At 43.9% G+C, this 19,794-nt stretch overlaps 1 protein-coding gene across 1 annotated transcript; it reads right to left on the reverse strand.

Moving 5' to 3' along the window:
- Nucleotides 1-6,767: 6,767 nt before the first annotated feature.
- LOC106563182 (apelin receptor B) lies at nucleotides 6,768-8,964 on the reverse strand. Its single transcript, XM_014128492.2, has one exon. It carries the CDS (start codon nucleotides 8,751-8,753, stop codon nucleotides 7,641-7,643), a length of 1,113 nt encoding a protein of 370 aa, XP_013983967.1. The 5' UTR covers nucleotides 8,754-8,964; the 3' UTR covers nucleotides 6,768-7,640.
- Nucleotides 8,965-19,794: the final 10,830 nt, after the last annotated feature.

The following is a 19,794-nucleotide window of genomic DNA, read 5'->3' on the forward strand; positions in this document are numbered from 1 at the left end:
TTTATGCACTGCACTTAATTGATATCATAATATCTTGCTCTGATTGCTCGTGTTTAAAGTTTATGCAATTTATTTCACCAAGTAGATTGGTAAACTAACGTCTGCTTTTAATCCAAGTGATCATACTTTTCGAGGTAGACCGCTTTAGCAGGGGGGAGCTGGTGATCCCCTGTGCTGCTTTAAATAGCAATGTGAATTTGTGTCATTGATTGATTGTGTGTAGGCAACTGATATAAATCTTAGCCATAAATTACATAACATATGATGTAGCTATAGAGCTGAAGTTTGTTGAGCAAGTGTATTTTTCTCTTTTTAATTGTTGGTTGGCCCCCTTACATCTTTATATTAAATTATTTTGGTCTGATCATCGTTTCTCATCTCAAGTTCCTCCTTTCCTCTCATTTGGGGGTTGATGCTCTGCCATGAATCTGTTCTGGAGGTCCTTTCAGTTTACCACCTGTCAGGAAGAGGAGACTATGTAGGCTATGAGAGAGCATCTGTCTGTATGTGTGTGGGTGTTGTGTGTGCGTAGGTGTGTTGGTGGGCAGCAGCTAGTTATTGTCACAGGCACCAACATCAATGGCTCCAGAAATAACAGAATAACATAACCAAAATGCAGAAATGTGGAACATCAGACTTAATCAGTTTTTTTTTACAAGAGTAATTTGTGTTTCAAGTTTCAACGTTTATTCGCCACGTGTACAGGATACAATGGGTGTAAAATAGTAGAGTGAAATTATTACTTTGAGAGCTCTTTCCAACAATGCAGTGATAATAATAATATTTTGTATCTGTGTGTGTGCATTTGAATGTGTGTGTGAGGGAATTTTGATAAACACAGATTCCACCACACATTTTAATGCCGTCTCCCATTTGTATTAATCATAACTCATCTGAAAATGTCTATAAATAGTAAACAATGCATACAGTGCATTCGAAAAGTATGCAGACCCCTTGACTTTTTCCACATGTTATTATGTTACAGCCTTATTCTAAAATGGATAAAATTGTCCCCCCCCATCAATCTACACACAATACCCCATATTGACAAAGCAAAAACAGGTTTTTAGAAAATGTTGCACATGTATTAAAATAAAAACTGAAATATAACATTTACATAAGTAATCAGACCCTTTACTCAGTACTTTGTTGAAGTACCTTTGGCAGCGATTACAGCCTTGAGTCTTCTTGGGTATGACGCTACAAGCTTAGCACATCTGTATTTGGTGAGTTTCTCCCATTCTTCTCTGCAGATCCTCTCAAGCTCTGTCAGGTTGGATGGGGGAGTCGTTGCACAGCTATTTTCAGGTCTCTCCAGAGATGTTTGATCGGGTTCAAGTCCGGGCTCTGGCTGGGACACTCAAGGTCATTCAGAGACTTGTCCCAAAGCCACTCCTGTGTTTTCTTGGCTTTGTGCTTAGGGTCGTTGTCCTATTGGAAGGTGAAACTTCGCCCCAGTCTGAGGTCCTTAGCACTCTGGAGCAGGTGTTCAACAAGGATCTCTCTCTACTTTGCTCCGTTCATCTTTCCCTTGATCCTGACTAGTCTCCCAGTCCCTGCCGCTGAAAAACATCCCCACAGCATGACGCTGCCACCACCATGCTTCACCGTAGGGATGGTGCAAGGCTTCCTCCAGACGTGACGCTTGGCATTTAGGCCAAAGAGTTCCATCTTGATTTCATCAGACCAGAGAATCTTGTTTCTCATGGTCAGAGAGTCTTTAGGTGCCTTTTGGCAAACTCCAAGCGGGCTGTCATGTGCCTTTTACTGGGGAGTGGCTTCCGTCTGGCCACTCTAACATAAAGGCATGATTGGTGGAATGCTGCAGAGATGGTTGTCCTTCTGGAAGGTTCTCCCATTTCCCCAGAGGAACTCTGGAGCACTGTCAGAGTGACCATTGGGTTCTTGGTCACCTCCCTGACCAAGGCCCTTCTCCCCCGATTGCTCAGTTTGCCTGGGCGGCCAGCTCTAGGAAGAGTCTTGCTGGTACCAAACTTTTTCCATTGAAGAATGATGGAGGCCATTGTGTTCTTGGGGACCTCCAATGCTGCAGAACTTTTGTGGTACCCTTCCCCAGATCTGTGCCTTGAAACAATCCTGTCTCGGAGTTCTACGAACAATTCATTTGATGGCATGGCTTGATTTTCACTCTGAATTGAATTGACCACAGGTGGACTCCAAGTTGTAGAAACATCTCAAGGATGATCTATGGAAACAGGATGCACCTGAGCTCAATTTCTAGTCTCATTGCAAAGGGTCTGAAATACTTTATAAATAAGTTATTTCTGTTTATTTTATACATTTGCAAAATTTGTAAAAACTGTTTTTGATTTCTCATTATGGGATATTTTCTGTAGATGAATGAGGGAAAAAAGTAATGTAATCAATTTTAGAATAACACTGTAACGTAACGTGGAAAAAGTCAAGGTGTCTGAATACTTTCCGAATGCTGTATTTGTATTACAAACTTACCCTGTGGTCAAATAAGGATGGAATCAGCTGAGCTAACTCTTGTCCTAAAGTGCAGCAAACTTCACACATTTGTATCTGTCTGTCTGTCTGTCTGTCTGTCTGTCTGTCTGTCTGTCTGTCTGTCTGTCTGTCTGTCTGTCTGTCTGTCTGTCTGTCTGTCTGTCTGTCTGTCTGTCTGTCTGTCTGTCTGTCTGTCTGTCTGTCTGTCTCTGAGATGCAGTAATGTTATGCTCATAGGGCTTGAATGAGTCCAGCTGAACTGCCTCTGTGCTGGGGCTGATGACAGGGGCTTCATTTAGCCCTCTGGTGGGTCTGAGGGAGGGAGAGGCCTTCTGTGCAGAGAGAGGGCTCCCTCACAATGGAGGGGATAGAGAAGGAGATGAAGGGGTGCTTTGTGCCCTGGAGAGGAGGATCTGTTCGGGATAATTCAGTTCCTCACACCCGTAGATCCGGAGCGGTCCCCCAGTCACAACCCCCTTCCACCCACATGGCTGTCGGAAACGACGTGACTCCTTTAACGATACCCCTCTTGTGTGAAAGCCTTTGAAATGTCAGAGAGAAGGCTCCACTCTGTCACCTCAGGTGATTGGGTCACGTGCTCACCTCAGGTGTTTGGGTCACATCCTTAATTCTTTGTAGAGACTGGGCTGAAAGCGATAGATGTGATTCTCACTGACAGTCTGTTTCAGCAAGATGAGCTCGATCACCTCCCCCCATACCATTGCCTCAGAGTGGGGTCATGTGACAGGTTTGATCAGATCACATCACAGTGTTACATAGCTGTTCCTGCTAACACCCTGAATTCCCATGGGGTTAGGCAGGGCATGCGTCTCCTGGGCCAGGGGAATGAAGCGGAGCGATACTGCTGAAAGACAGGATATCCCTGGACAGGAACCCTTACCTTGCCCCAGCCGCCTCTTGTCTGTCCTGCCTGGCCTGCTGACTCTATCCTGTCCACTGAGGTCCATCACCCTGCAGACGGGGAGGGGAATGGGGGAGGGGTAAGGCAGGCAGCAGGAAGGCGGGTCCTACAAGACGCTCCAAGGGTCATCTTCCCATACCGCCAAAGCACAGCCAGGTCTGGCCCCAGGTCCGGTTTGTGGCCTGGGCTACCTTCTCCCCATTGTTCAGATGGAAGAGAAACGTCCACACACTTCCTCTGGATCTGTCTTTGTCTTTTTTGCTATGATTTAGGACAGCTGGAGATATGTGTAATGTATGACATCCCTGTTTTAATAGCATTACTCCATTGTGAAAGTTGGCTGGAGTCACTCACAGCAGGTAGAGCAGTTGTGGAGGACTGTTGTGAGGGAAGGGTGTTTGTCTGAAATGGCACATCTCCTAAACAAGGGTTTGAAGAGGGCCATTTCAATTTCACCATTATTGGATGTCAAGGCGGTTTTCACACCTCACATGCAAACCACAGCCTTATATACAACTATTGTAAAAACACACTCCTGTTAACAACATGTCAACAAGGAATAAACTCTTATTTGACCCACAATGTGCTATGGTTGGTAAATATTCCTTGGAGTTTTCCTGGGTGTGGTAACACCTCCCATACAGTCTATCAGGGGCATGTCCACTGATGACAGCCATTAGGCTAAAGGAGATCATCACTAGGACACTACAATTCTACTACTCTCCCCTAGTCTAATGACATTCAGTGGTATATTCAAGCCTGACTATTTTCTAATGGTGAAAGGATTTATATGCTGTTTGACATTTTACTGTGAGGATGCCTTTGCAGCTGGTGTGTACTGTGTATTTGCCATAATTTGTAATCCATTGGAAATGGGTGAGTTGATATCGGTAAGGCAGAGTGGTCTTGCATTTACCACTCATACTGCTTGAAAACATTTAAAATAGTTCAAGTACCATTTGATGCTTGCCTTTACCCAGGTAGGGGCTACATTGGTCGTCTAGATGGCTCAGTGGGGTGTTGATGTGTTTATCTTGCAACAGGAGAAGGGGCAAACAAAAAAGATTAAAGATCAGTTACACCAGTGTCATTGCAGAGCTGTACCTGTATACCTTGATCAATAGCTACAATGTACAGTGTTCATTTTCTTGCCTGTCAGAAAAAAAACCGTTGTTCATACTGGCGCCACAATCTCAAATGAGTCTGTTTTCTACAGTGTCAGCAAAGCTATGTTGAGAACCCAAGACTAAGGCCTCTGTGGGTCTACAGTAGGGTGGCCATTTAACATTTGAGCTACAGCGGAGTAAGCAGCATCTATGTAAAAAAAATATGTTGAAAATCTTGCACATGCATAGAAGCTTCATACCTTTAGCTATTGGAAAGAGGGTTCCAGAGAATTCTGATCTGCAGCCATTACATTTGAGGTAATGCCCCTTTGAAAATAAAAACTCTACCACTGTCTTTCTCTCTTTGTTCGATTGAGATGTTTGTCTGTACAGTCATTTTGTGAACTTCTTTGTCATCCAATGCAAAGTCCATTAAGATAATCAAATGAGAGGGGTTTTGAATGGGAAATCCCCATGTTACGGCTGCTGCTGTCATAAATATAGGCCCACTTGAATCTCACACACTGTTATTACATAGGAATGTTGATTTGAAATCGCTTGTGTAATCTATTTTGAAAAGTACTCTACGACATACCATCTATGCCATCTCACACAGGGACCAGAGGGGTGCAGGGAACAGACACACAAATGCTTTTGATGTTACTATGGCTAAATGCCCTCTCTAGCTCAAAGAGAAACCATGTTGCCCAGCATATGCAAGGTTCCGGCCGTGAAATCTGTACAATATGATCAAATTACCTCCATAAAGCTTGAAAACCTCAGAGCATAATCTATTCAGATTCTTTCACACTTCTTTTTTTTTTTACCCTTCTTTGACCCTCCCGAGTGGTGCAGCGGACTAAGGCACTGCATCTCAGTACTAGAGGCGTCACTACAGACCCTGGTTTGATCCCGGGCTGCATCACAACCAGCCGTGATCAGGAGTCTCATAGTGCGGCGCATAATTGGTTCAGCGCTGTCCGGATTAAGGGAGGGTTTGGCCGGGGTAGGCCATCATTGTAAATAAGAATTTGTTCTTAACTGACTTGCCTAGTTAAATAAAGGTTAAATAAAATACAATTGTGGAGTCAGCAGATGGGGTCATATTTTTACATGGTGAGCGATGCCTGGTGTGTCTGATGTGGACCAGGACAGCTGCTGATGAGGAAGACATGGGGGCTTTGTGTGATGGGTGAAATCTCCTGTCTGATAAATGACCTAACCTGTATCAGACATGAGATTAGTTCATATTGTAGCAGTGATTTCAATATATTTGCCTGTGTTCCTTGCGATGGGTTTAGCATGCATGAGAAAGAGGCTGAATAAATGTGTTGGGCTTCAGAAACATGCAGAGAATTCCAACATGGTGGTATAATGACAGAGAGCATGTTTGGGTTGTAGATTTGAGACAGGGATGAGGTTTTCTAATTTGGAAGAGTTTTACTGGTGTCTGTACATTTGAGACGATGAGAAATAACTTCCAACTGGCCTCCAGGGCCACACTTTAACTGTTGAATCAGGTTCAGGCTCCACCAAGCCCAATCTATCCTGTCAACAAAGGCCAATATTGTCTCACAGGAGGAGTGTGGTGTCCATAAGTGACCCAGGATTAGTAGCCCACTCCTCCTGTCCCCCCTACTGTCACTGATTATATCCTGAAGCTCATTACAGCCAAATCAGTTAATCATGGTGATCGTCTCTTACAGGTCAATGACCCGCTGTACGCACCACGTTTGTTTGCAAATGTCTCGTACAGTATTTACATTATCGTTATTGGCTTGAACTGGATTCAGTGCAAAGCATCCCAACAATGGAACATGATAATAGTACACTACAATATTGGCACTTTCAAACAAGGAGTGAATCTTACATTTTATTTTCAAAGAAGCTACTGAAGCGTACGTGTTGCTTGAGGGAGTGAGGGAGAGATGTGGTAGCATGGTTGCAGTGGTTTACATAATTAACATGTAAGTTCTCTGAGAAGATTGTCCTCTGTGAGTTTATACTGTATGTCCAACAAATCTTCAACAAATTTCTGTTAATCGTCTAAGGGGAAAAACTGCCGCAAAGGAGCAAAGAAATAAACAAGTTGGAGGGGGAAATAGAACTCAAACATGTATTTCCTTTAGACAGCTTTGATTATGGTCTGACTGCACACAATGGGAGGGAGACTGCCACCCTTCAACCTTGTGTGCTAACAGGAAAAAGCACATTCTACTGAATAGTGTTTCCATGACATCATAACCAGCAACGGAGTGACATGAAGATTTTAGTTAAAAAGAAACCTTTTTTATTAGAAATCACACACATAAAAGCATTATACAGCATGTATTCACTTCTTTGTCAAATAAAGACAAGTTAATTCATGCCTTTTCCAATTCTAATTCAATAAACACACATACACACTAAAATGTAATCTGTCAGAGCAGTCACCTATTAGTTAGCCCTTCTCCCCCTCAACAACATTTGTCAGCTGCCATCTGTCCGTCTGGAACCCCCACTCGCCATGCCCTTGTCTCCCCTTCCAACCCTTTAATCAAGCGGCAACACCTTTCTTTGACTGGCTGACTGGGGCAGATAAGACAAAGACAGTCTGGACGATAGGGTCTCACCTCTTTCCAATTAGCAAGTGCTTACAAAATAAAAACACGAACAGCATGGTACAAAGGCATGAATAATACATTCCACCAGTGTTAAAAGCCAGAGCCTTGGGACCCCCATCCAAGAGCTTGCCTTAAGTCCACACAGGACACCAGCAGAACAATATGAGCTGCTTGTCCTTTTGAAATACATTCAACTCTGTCCAAAATGTCTGGGGTCTGGTTTGCATCAGCCTAGTATGGAGCTTGGTCCCCTGTATCAAGCAGTTCAAGGGATTTGTACAAACTTCCCAGTCACTGAGAGTGGGCTTGGAGGATGTTAGTGAGTCTATCAGTTTCTCACTCACTCTGTCTGCAGTCCACATGAATGGGGCAGGCAGATGATGACACCCCCAGGATCTGACTGATAGGTAATTATGTCATGCACCTCTGAAGTCTTAGATGTACCTGCAGTGTTCAGGTGGAGGCAGGACAGGGCAGCTGGGGACCCATTCCCTCTGGCTGGCTTCCCTCTCCTATGCCCTGACCACAGCACAAACATCACATCTTAGTGGCCAGCGATTGGGCCTCTGTCTTCTGGGAGGACAGGGAGCTATTTGGGCTGGCGTGCATGGCCTTCTTCAGGTTGAGCAGACAAAGGCACTGGGAGCGGAAGCGCAGGTCGAAGAAGGCGTACAGGAATGGATTGAGGCAGCTGTTGACGTAGGCCAGGCAGGTAGCGTAAGGGTGGGCCAGCAGGAGGAAGCGGAGGAAAGCACAGGTGTTTGGAGCCAGGTTCAGGTAGGAGAGGGCATCAGCGCTCTTCAGCATGTGGAAGGGCATCCAGCAGGCAGCAAACACAAGCACCAGGGTGGTGATAATTTTCAGTAGACGCCGCTTCCTCTGGTCCTCCTTACGCAGACTGTTGAAGTGGCGTGTCACGGTGCAGCCGATGAAGCAGTAGCACACCATCATGGCCAGGAAGGGCAGGAGGAAGCCCAGGGCAGAGGAGGAGATGCTGAGCCCTGCGATCCACATGAACTCCTGCTGCTTCAATATATTTGATTGATTGATTGTTTGATTGTCACCCAACACCAGGCTGAAGTCCATGCCACAGGAGATGCGGTCACTGTTCTCGTCGTACTTGGTGGTGCGGAAGATGAGGGTGGGGGCTGCCAGCAGGCCGGAGAGGAGCCAGATGGCCGTCAGGGAGGACTGCAAGTGGACACGGGTACACAGCTGGGTGCTGGACAGAGAGTGCACGATAGCTAGGTAGCGGTCAAAGCTCATGGCGGTGAGGCAGAAGACGCTGGCGTACATGTTGAGCAGCACCACGTAACTGCTGATCTTGCAGAGGGCCACACCGAAGGGCCAGTGGTAGCCTAGCGCAGTGTACACTGCCCACAGTGGCAGAGTCAGCACGAAGGTCAGGTCAGCCATGGCCAGGTTGCCTATGTAGATGTCTGCTGTCCGGCGCTTGGCCTGAGACCTCCACACAGTGAAGATGACCACGCCATTGCCAGAGAGACCCAGGATGAAGATGAGCATGTAGAGGACTGGGATGACTGAGTAGGACGGCTCCCACTCAGAGTAGTCACACATGGTGCTGTTCTCCTGCTCTTCATAGTCATAGTCATAGTAGTCAGGGCTCTCAGCGGTTGTCCATGGCTCCATTCTTTCTTCTCAGAGTATCCTTTCCTTTTCTTCTTTCAAAGTTTCTATTATTTGATCAGTTTAAATAATTTGATCTAATGTATTAATAAAATGTACAAAGCAATTAGAAACCTAGTCCAAATCTGTGTGCAAGAAGTTCAGAAAAAGCACATGAGTTTCAAAATAGTTCCTGCTCAGTCGAGGGCAATTTTAGGTCTGGTGTCACAGTTTCGGGGCAGGCTGCCTTTTTAAACCTAGGCAGTTCTGCACACACCCCTCTGTCCCCTCCTCCCAGGCCGATCCCAGCACTCCCAACCCCCCTTACCCATACGCGCTCGCTCTTTCACCAGCACTCATTCCCCCCGTGACTCCCTCACATGCCCTTGTGAAGATAACTCTCCAATAGCCGGTAAGCAGGGCTCAATTTAAAAGCGAAACCGTAATGAAAATACAAATTGGGCATGAAAAGAAACACTATTGCACCTCTTATGAAGCACACTTTTACGATCTTCGAGACTGTAGCTTATTTGTGAAAGCGCATCTTGTGGATCTGCCACACATTTTACAGCCTTCAGAAGTCATAAGAAGTAGATTTAATTAATATTGAATTGATTTTAACACCATTCGTTTTCTTGCCTGTCTCGGCAAGCCAGGGCAAGCCGCTAGTCTAAAATTAGACAATTACAATAATAAAGTGATGGCATTTGAGGGGAAACCACTGATAATCTGGCAATTGTACACCCAAATTAGAATATACACTACCGGTCAAAAGTTTTAGAACACATACTCATTTAAGAGTTTTTCTTTATAATAGTGTAGACATCAGAATGATGAAATAACATATATAGAATCATGTAGTAACCAAAAAAGTGTTAAAAAAAATCTAAATATATTTTATATTTGAGATTCTTCAAATAGCCACCCTTTGCCTTAATGACAGCTTTGCACACTCTTGTCATTCTCTCAACCAGCTTCACCTGGAATGCCTTTCCAACAGTCTTGAAGAAGTTCTCACAAATGCTGAGCACTTATAGGCTGCTTTTCCTTAACTCTGCGGTTCGGCTCATCCCAAATCATCTCAATTTGGTTGAGGTCGGGGGATTGTGGAGGCCAAGTCATCTGATGCAGCACTCCATCAATCTCATTCTTGGTAAAATAGCCCTTACACAGCCTGGAGGTGTGTTTGGTCATTGTCCTGTTGAAAAACAAATGACAGTCCCACTAAGCACAAACCAGATGGGATGGCGTATCGCTGCGTAATGCTGTGGTAGCCATGCTGGTTAAGTGTGCCTTGAATTCTAAATAAATCACAGACAGTGTCACCAGCAAAGCACCCCCACACCATAATACCTCCTCCTCCATACTTTACGGTGGGAAATGCACATACAGAGATCATCCGTTCACCTACTCTGCGTCTCACAAAGACACGGCGGTTGGAACCAAAAATCTCCAATTTGGACACCAGACCAAAGGACAAATTTCCTCCGGTCTAATGTCCATTGCTCATGTTTCTTGGCCCAAGCAAGTCTCTTCTTATTATTAGTGTCCTTTACTAGTGGTTTATTTGTAGCAATTCGACCATGAAGGCCTGATTCACACAGTCTCCTCTGAACAGTTGATGTTGAGATGTCTGTTACTTGTACTCTATGAAGCATTTATTTGGGCTTCAATTTCTGAGGCTGGTAACTCTAATACACTTATCCTTTCCAGCAAAGGTAACTCTGGGTCTTCCTTTCCTGTGGCGGTCCTCATGAGAGCCAGTTTCATCATAGCGCTTGATGGTTTTTGCGACTGCACTTGAAGAAACTTGAAAAGTTCTTGAAATGTTCTGTATTGACTGACCTTCATGTCTTAAAGTAATGATGGACTGTTGTTTCTCTTTGCTTTTTGAGCTGTTCTTGCCATAATATGGACCTGGTCTTTTACCAAATAGGGCTATCTTCTGTATACCCCCCTTACCTTGTCACAACACAACTGATTGGCTCAAACACATTAAGAAGTGGAGAAATTCCACAAATTAACTTTTAAGAAGGCACACCTGTTAATTGAAATACATTCCAGGTGACTACCTCATGAAGCTGGTTATAATGCCGAGAGTGTGCAAAGCTGTCATGAAGGAAATGGGTGGCTATTTGAAGAATCTCAAATAAACATATCAAAATATATTTTATATTACTTTTTTTGGTTACTACATGATTCCATGATGTGTTATTTCATAGTTTTGATGTCTTCACTATTATTCTACAATGTAGAAAATAGTAAAAAAAACTAAAAAAAAACCTTGAATGAGTAGGTGTTCTAAAACTTTTGACCAGTAGTTTATATCTCCATGTCAATGATCACACAATAGCGGAGGTGCATAAAGTTGGTGGCCCCCATGCACTTACCACAAATTCCTTGTTTTTCTAGTTCGCTGTATTGTACATTGCTCTCCGTTAGTGTTTTTTATGTAAGGTCATTAGCAGATTATACATGATCCCAATTTTAGTTTCAAGACGCTGCTGGCAATTAGAAAAACTGAAAAAGTAGATTATGCTGATTTATTGGCACATTGAACATATCGCTCGCCGTAGTCTTAAAACTCTTTGTGAATAGTGCTAAAACAATGACGTCAAATCGGAATTTTGCCACCTTTATGCACATTCGCCATTACAAAGGTCTGCTTGTTCAAACATGTTGCTTGTATCGTGTGCAATGTATCAAATGAAATATTCTGTTATTACTGCAGTGCTATATGAGTATAACACAGTATTTAACATAATAAATGTTAATAAATGATAAATTATCCTGGTCTAGCAAATAGACATTAATGGAGAAAATTAGCTCATAAAATATTATAAATATTATATTCTCTTTTAAATGGGAATTTGTTGTTCTGCATGAAATAAGACCGAAAAGGGTCTTTGCCCTTGTATTATGTACAGTAAATGTTTAGCTTACTGTTTTCTTATCTGACCATTAGATGTCTTTGCGTGGGGTCTACCCTATCAGAGTGGGGTCTGCCCTATGTTAGTCCTAAAGAACAAGAAAATATTATTTATTATAATTTACCTAAAAAACAACCCCATGAAGCACCATACTTTTTGGACATAGGTAGCCAGGAAGACTTGGTCTGCGAGGGCTCATCAGCTCAGACATATTCCCACATCGAGGACAATGTTATTGTTGGCCATCACTGCCTGATATCAAATTACACTACATGACCAAAAGCATGTGGACACTGCTCGTCGAACATCTCACTCCAAAATCATGGGCATTAATATGGAGTTGGTCCCCCTTTGCTGCTATAACATCCTCTACTCTTCTGGGAAGGCTTTCCACCAGATATTGGAACATTGCTGCGGGGACTTGCTTCCATTCAGCCACAAGAGCAATAGTGAGGTCGGGCACTGATGTTAGGCGATTAGACCTGCCTTGCAGTCGGCGTTCCAATTCATCCTTAAGGTGTTCGATGGGGTTGAGGTCAGGACTCTATGCAAGCCAGTCAAGTTCTTCCACACTGATCTCAACAAATAATTTCTGTATGGACCTTGCTTTGTGCACGGGGGCATTGTCATGTTGAAACAGGAAAGGGCCTTCCCCAAACTGTTTCCACAAAGTTGGAAGCACATAATCATCTAGAATGCATTGTATACTGTAGGTTTAATGACTTCCCTTCCCTGGAACTAAGGGGCCTAGCCCGAAACATGAAAAACAGCCCCAGACCATTATTCCTCCTCCACCAAACTTTACAGTTGGCACTATGCATTGGGGCAGGTAGCGTTCTCCTGGCATCCGCCAAACCCAGATCTGTCTGTTGGACTGCCAGATGAAGCGTGATTCATCACTCCAGAGAATGCCAATGGTGGCGACCTTTACACCACTCCAGCCGAGGCTTGGCATTGCACATGGGGATCTTAGGCTTATGTGCAGCTGATCAGCCATGGAAACCCATTTCATGAAGCTCCGGACGAACAGTTCTTGTGCTGATGTTGCTTCCAGAGGCAGTTTGGAATTCGGTAGCGAGTGTTGCAACCGAGGACAGACAATGCGGTACACACTTCAGCACTCGTCAGTCCCATTCTGTGAGCCTGTGTGGCCACTTCGCGGCTGAGCCATTGTTGCTCCTAGACATTTCCACTTCACAATAACAGCACTTACAGTTAACCGGGGCAGCTCTAGCAGGGCAGAAATTTGACGAACTGACTTCTTGGAAAAGTGCCATCCTAAAGGTGCCATCCTATGACGGTGCCACGTTGAAAGTCACTGAGCTCTTCAGTAAGGCCATTCTACTGCCAACGTGTGTCTATGGAGATTGCATGGCTGTGTGCTCAATTTTGTACAACTGTCAGCAATGGGTGTGGCTGAAATAGCCCAATCCATAAATTTGAATGGGTGTCCACATACTTCTGTGTATATATATATATATATATATCACAACAGACTTGCTCATCATAAAAAAAAAATCCCTGACTTATCTGGTGCTTTGGGGGGGGACAGTCAGACATACTTATTATCCTGTGGGTCAGTGTGTAACTGTGAGGTTGAGACCTGGCCTTGTATTTAAAATGATAAGTGCTCAATAGTTTGTCTTATATCCACTCAGAAAAATTATTTTGTCCAAATGGTTTAGTTGGTGAGAATCATCAGTTGACTGATGTAAAGTGAATCTGATCTAGTCGCTGTAGATCCACGTTGAAGGAGCCCAGGTGGGAAGGCTCATTCTCCACCCTCCTCTGTTTCTCAGTAGTGTGGCAGCAGTGGCGCCACAGCCCTGACCCTCTCAGACACAACTATCACTCAACAATCTGCTCAGCTGGTTCCCTCCTCCTCCATCCCCCTATTCCTGTCTCACCCACAGCTCTCTCTCGCTCTCCATCCCCCTACCCCTCTCCACCCATCTCTCTCTTCCTCTGACGACGAGCCAGAACCAGGATATGTGAAACTCTCTGGTTCTCGTCAGTACTAGTCTTCAAGCGTCACTTACCCTACATTGACCAGTTATTTTTGTTACTTATTTTAGTGGTTTGTGTGGTGAGTAACCTGGTCGAATTGTCTTTCTCCCTTTGCTCTGTCTCCTAACCCACTCTCTCTCCTTGGAGCTGTCTCCTGAGCTCTCTTGCAGCTCGGAGCAGGAAAGGAGCAGAGTGAGTTGAATCAAAGCAAGCTTCCCCTGTTCTAATGGGGCTCTATTTATATGTGAGGTTGTAATTTGTGCAGCATTGTAGGGGCGTTGGGAGGATATGCTGGTCAGGGCCGTGAAATCTAAAGTTAAATAAAAGATTACACCTAATCCCATTCACACCCACCCACCATTCAGCACCATAGACTTTATCAACCCTCTAACGAGCAGATAGGCTAATTTGACCGAGATCAGATATAAGAAACAGATGGCTAATGCTGATGATTAACATGAACGACACCTTCCAATCTTCCTACGTCCATTGCAATGTTGCCCGATGTGTCGACCCATGTTGCCCTGAGAGATTCACTGAAATCCAAAGGAATTCAAACTTTTCATTTTGTCAGTCAGTGTGAGCTTAGTTGTGTTTTTCCAACATTCCATTGGTGTTTTCGCTCTAAATTGCCCACCTGTTTTTTAATAGATTGTTTTTGCTACTGTGTGCTGTTTATTTAGCTCTCATCCTCTCCTGTGTGGCCTTAAATCATGCACAGGCAAGACACCATGAAGCTTCCGATACATGTGTTATGCTGTTGACCACATGACATCTCATGTCATCTCCTGTTCTCGCCCAAGGCCTTCATCTATAATCCGTTGGTCTACATAGCACGTTTTGAACAAGTTAAAAAACATTGCTATATTGAAAAAGAGAGAGAGATAAGAATGGAGACCACACACAACCAAACAAACGCATGCATACACTCACACACAAATTCAAGAATGTACAAACGTACACACACACACGCTACACATACAGACAGAGGGTCTACATATGTCTGCATGGCAGCTGAGAGCTCCTTTGATGTGTGTTTATGAGCCAGGGTTCTGTTGTGTTTTTTTTTCACCAAATGAGTAGGAGGTGATACGGCAGGGTGTGTGTGTTTTGTGTTTTGGTGCGATGTGTGTGTGTGTGTGACAGAGAGAGGGAGAGACAGTCAGACTGTGTGTGTGTGTGTGTGTGTGTGTGTGTGTGTGTGTGTGTGTGTGTGTGTGTGTGTGTGTGTGTGTGTGTGTGTGTGTGTGTGTGTGTGTGTGTGAAGTTGTCAGAGACCACATACATTTGCCCCCTGTAACTGACTGTGACAGCTGGCTCTGCGGGGATTGATTTGTGAGCTGACCAACACTGAGCCAGTCAGTCACTACTACAGACAGTGTCATACATATCTGTTTTATAAATTTATATTTACAGTGTACAAACACATAACAAACACTGAGGAAAATAATATTGAAGTCACACTAGTGAAGTACCATCAATGTCAAAATAAGATGGATATAGTGTACAGTCTCCAAGACTAACACCCCTTCTCGGTTGGAGTGCACGTCTGGGCACCTTTATGGTTCATCCACCTGTCCTCTCCACCTCCCTTCAACCAGGGGATGAGATGGTTCACACCAGCCTGTTAGGCACTGGGGCCACTGCTGGGGAGAGGAAGACCACGTCACGGAGAGTGTGACCGTCTGTTTGGACATGTAAACAATCATAATGCATGTGATTGATTGGACATGTCTCTGCTTCTGGGAGACCTCAGACTGCCTGATACCCTTGGCTGGTGTCGAATGTTCATGTGAGAAAATGTCATAACACTTGGATGTGGTCTACCACACAACACACACCCATATGACTTGCTGCTCAAAAGCTAGATGAGGAATAGGCCAGGCAGTGTCATGTCATGTCATATCATGTCTCATGTCTGCAAGGAACATGGGCTAGCTGGGAGAAACACTTGGACAACCCGGCCAGGACCTGTGTCTTGTTTCACTTGTTAGGAAAGAACCCATAAGATAGTCAAAGAGGGGGGATCCAATGAAATGTGAATAACTGACCTCATAACAGGCCTCCCTATTGAGTTCACCTCCAGGCTGCTTTGGAGGGTTTAAAAATGTTAATGAATGTGAAAAAACCTAGTTAAAATGAAATGTGCATAATTTCCTTATTTTCTTAACTGCTTCCTGCAGCCAGAGAGCTATACAGAAAGCTATGTTCTGTCCGAGATTTTGTCTTGTCCCACAGTGACCCAAGCGCTGAGAATACTGAATGAGCTTTTTGAGGCTCATCTCGTTTTTTTTTTCTCTGCTTCCTCTATATATAAAAACTTATGAAATCATTCTACTGCACCATGAGGATTTCCATTTCAGCCTTCCCCAGCAAGACTTTTTTGTGTGCCCTACACACTTTAAGGAGTAGCCATGCATTTAAGCCCCTCAACATCCCAAACACACACGTGTGGCTGGATGACCACACGCACCCAGACCTCCGGTCTTCATCGTCCTGATGACGGAGCACCGGTGATTAGAAATCTGCATGATTGGGCCTTTCCCTCTGTCAATTAGATGAGGTGAAAGATGGGAGCTCCCAGCTGCTGAGGAGGAAGCATGCAACCAGTGCTGTGTTTACTTAAATGCCCCTTATCAGCCCATGTCAGAGGACCTGCGACAAGGGTTGCAAAATTCCCCGGAACTTTCAATAAATTCACTGGTTTTCCCGAAATCATGGTTGGAGGATTCCCGGAATCAGGAGGGAATGAGCAGGAAAACCAGTGAATTTATTGAAAGTTGCTGGAATTTTGCAACCCCACCTGGGACAAACAGAGACGATAACGGGCCCAGAGCATGTCCCCTTACTACAAGATTTCCTCCCTTGCTTTTTATGGCATTCCATGTGCATAAGCGACATGCGAGTGGAAAGGGAAGTCCACTCTCAGTGGGTGCATACTTTCTTTGTCTCATACTGAAGCTTTCTTATGGCATACTTGAGAACAGAGAGGGTATGGTGGGAGTGACAGTTTAGCCAAGAACTTTCAGTGATCCTCAGTGAAAGTAGAGCAAATATACAGTAAGTGAAAGTAAGACACAACAACACTTAAATAAATATAGGCATACAGTATGTAGACATTGTTTATTTTGTACGTTACAATGATGTGAAACTAAACTGTACAAGTTAGTGCCAACATAACTGTAACTTTGTAAGGATATGCCATTTCTGCATTTGACAATACACCACAACCTTGTAGCATAAAGTTCACCCCTAAACGGTTTGAGCTTAGTTGTACAGACAAAGTTGTATAGACAAAGCTACCCAGACCCCTTTCTATGTCAGAAAACAACATAAAAAGACCCTCATAGAGTGTATCCACTGTAACCACTCTGTCACCCCAAGAATAAGGTTCACAAGGTGTTTTTCTGACCTCATTGCCCCCATGCCCACTTCCTGCCCTTTGGACAGACAAAACAGCGAGAGCTATCTTGAGCTTTGCTTTAAACCCTGGTTGACGGACCAGTGTCCGGTCTCTGTTTGTGGGCCACACTTCACGACGCTGGCTACCTTGTTCAGATTAATCATCTTCCTTTCACTCAGTTGTTGTCTTTATAAAGGGGGACTGTGTAATAAAAATATTTATAGCAAATGTGTGCACAACAGCGGAAATCCCGATTCATTGTTTCAATATTGGGTAAAAATAAATAGCTCACTGTTCAGGGTCAGCAGTGAGAGTGCAGCAACTAGCATGTGAAGATGGGGAGCCAATGTGTCTCTTATACAGTAGAGAAGGCAGAGTTTAGACCCGAGAGGGAAGAGGAGAGAGCGATTCAGAGCTAGTTGGCTATAACAATTGGGACAGCAAAGCAGCATCCCAACCTAGCTGGCCCACAGGTCTGTTAGCGCTGACAGACATGACCACAGCGGGGTCAAAGGTTCAATAGGGACTTCCTGTCTGGCACAGGATGTGGACCAGTGCTTTAGGAGATGATCTTTGTTTGGGTACAATAAGATGTTGTTTTTGGGGACTAGGTAAGGCCGTGTATAGCAATAGTCATGTAAACACTTTACTCTGCTTATCTTAATAAGCGTAAGGTCAAAATTGAACTAAGCATACGCAGATTAAAATACCTGGTTTTCTGAGTAATCTTTCAAATTATTAGGACATGTAAACAGCTTAATTGGCATTCCAGCTGTGTATTTGATCTGCGCATGTGCCAGTAGCGCAAGCCTCCCTCTTACACAAGAGTGAGTTCTGAAAAACTGAAAGTGTCTTAGAAATAGTTTTCACATACAAACTTCATATGTCCCAACTCAAATACGCATTACAAAAATAACATGGTCGCTGTGGTAAAACATTTATTTTGATTGCCGATTTTCTGCCTTTACCCTGGGAGTCACTTAAATGGCTATATTGGTTTGCTTAATTGTTTATCAGGGGCTTTGTGGAGATGTAACAATGAAGCATTGAGGCAACATACACACAGCAGACATTACGTTTTATTACCTGGTTGATCACAATGAGGATGCAAAGCACTGGCTGATTCCTTTGGATTTTATTTCATCTAGGAACCGGATTTGCATCCTAAATGGCACCCTATTCCCTTTATATTGTACTCCCATTTGACCAGGGCCCATAGGGAATTGGGTGTAATTTGCTACGCAACCTGGGTCAAGATAAAATATGACTCAGGGGGCATAGAGAAGAATAATCTAGAGTAGAATATGATGGACATTTTTCAACATTTCTAAATATTGTTTTGTTTTTTACTTTCCTAAAACAATAATTGTCCACCTCATGGTTCAGCTGTCAGAGATTTGAGCACTAAATGCGTCAGGGCATTGCATGCATAGACCTATAGGCGTCCACTGTATGATTTTAATATTTCAAATATAAATGCATTTCTTTACAGGCTACTTATCAGATAGGCTACTGCTATACAGATATAGGCAAACAGAAGGAGACTAATTCCAAAATGTTCAATCAGAATGTTTTATAAAGATAAGTATTATATTAGATTAAAGGAGTAACTCTGGTAGGCCTAAAATATTCTTCCTCGCCTCAAGTTCAACTGTGCGCACTGGAACCCTGGTGTGTACTGTCTTCATAGGCCTTCATAGCTAAGCCTAATAATAGCCATACTGCACCAAACCTTCACAAAAGTTTCTGAACTTTATTGGGGGTAATATCAAAAGTCAAGTCATTGTTTATAGGAAAAATATGAACAGGTTATTATATAGCTGCATTCAATTAAGTTTTGCATCTTGCCCTCTTTTGGTTTTTCATTTTCATGGTTTGAGTGTGAGTAGCCCTATAGGCCTACCGGTATTTCTAAATATATTGCGGCAAACACAACATGAACATAATTTGGACAAAGAATATGGATTGGCCTCTCGAGTGTCGCAGCGGTCTAAGGCACTGCATCGTAGTGTTTGAGGCATCACTACAGACCCGGGTTTGATCCCAAGCTGTGTCACAACCTGCCGTGACCGGGAATCCCATAGGGCGGCGCACAATTGTCCGGGTTAGGGGAGGGTTGGGCAGAGGGCTTTACTTGGACTCCTTGTAGTGCGTCGGGCGCCTGCAGGCTGACAACGGTTGTCAGTTAAATGGTGTTTCCTCCAACACATTGGTGCGGCTGGCTTCCGGGTTAAGCGGGCGGGTGTTAAGAAGCGCGGATTGGCGGGTCATGTTTTGGAGGACGCATGACTCGACCTTTGCCTCTCCCAAGCCAGTTGGGGAGTTGCAGCGATGAGACAAGATCGAAAAACTATAATAATAAAAAATGGATCAACAGAATGAAACAAAACACTTGTTCAAATCAAATCAAAGTTTATTTGTCACGTGCGCCGAATACAACAGGTGTAAACCTTACAGTGAAATGCTTACTTACAGGCTCTAACCAATAGTGCAAAAAAGGTATTAGGTGAACAATAGGAAGGTAAAGAAATAAAACAACAGTAAAAAGAAAGGCTATATACAGTAGCGAGGCTATAAAAGTAGCGAGGCTACATACAGACACCGGTTAGTCGGGCTGATTGAGGTTGTATGTACATGTAGATATGGTTAAAGTGACTATGCATATATGATGAACAGAGTAGCAGCAGTAGCGTAAAAGAGGGGTTGGCGGGTGGTGGGACACAAT

The sequence above is a fragment of the Salmo salar genome, chromosome ssa11 (assembly GCF_905237065.1).
Source record: "Salmo salar chromosome ssa11, Ssal_v3.1, whole genome shotgun sequence".
Lineage (NCBI taxonomy): Eukaryota > Metazoa > Chordata > Actinopteri > Salmoniformes > Salmonidae > Salmo > Salmo salar.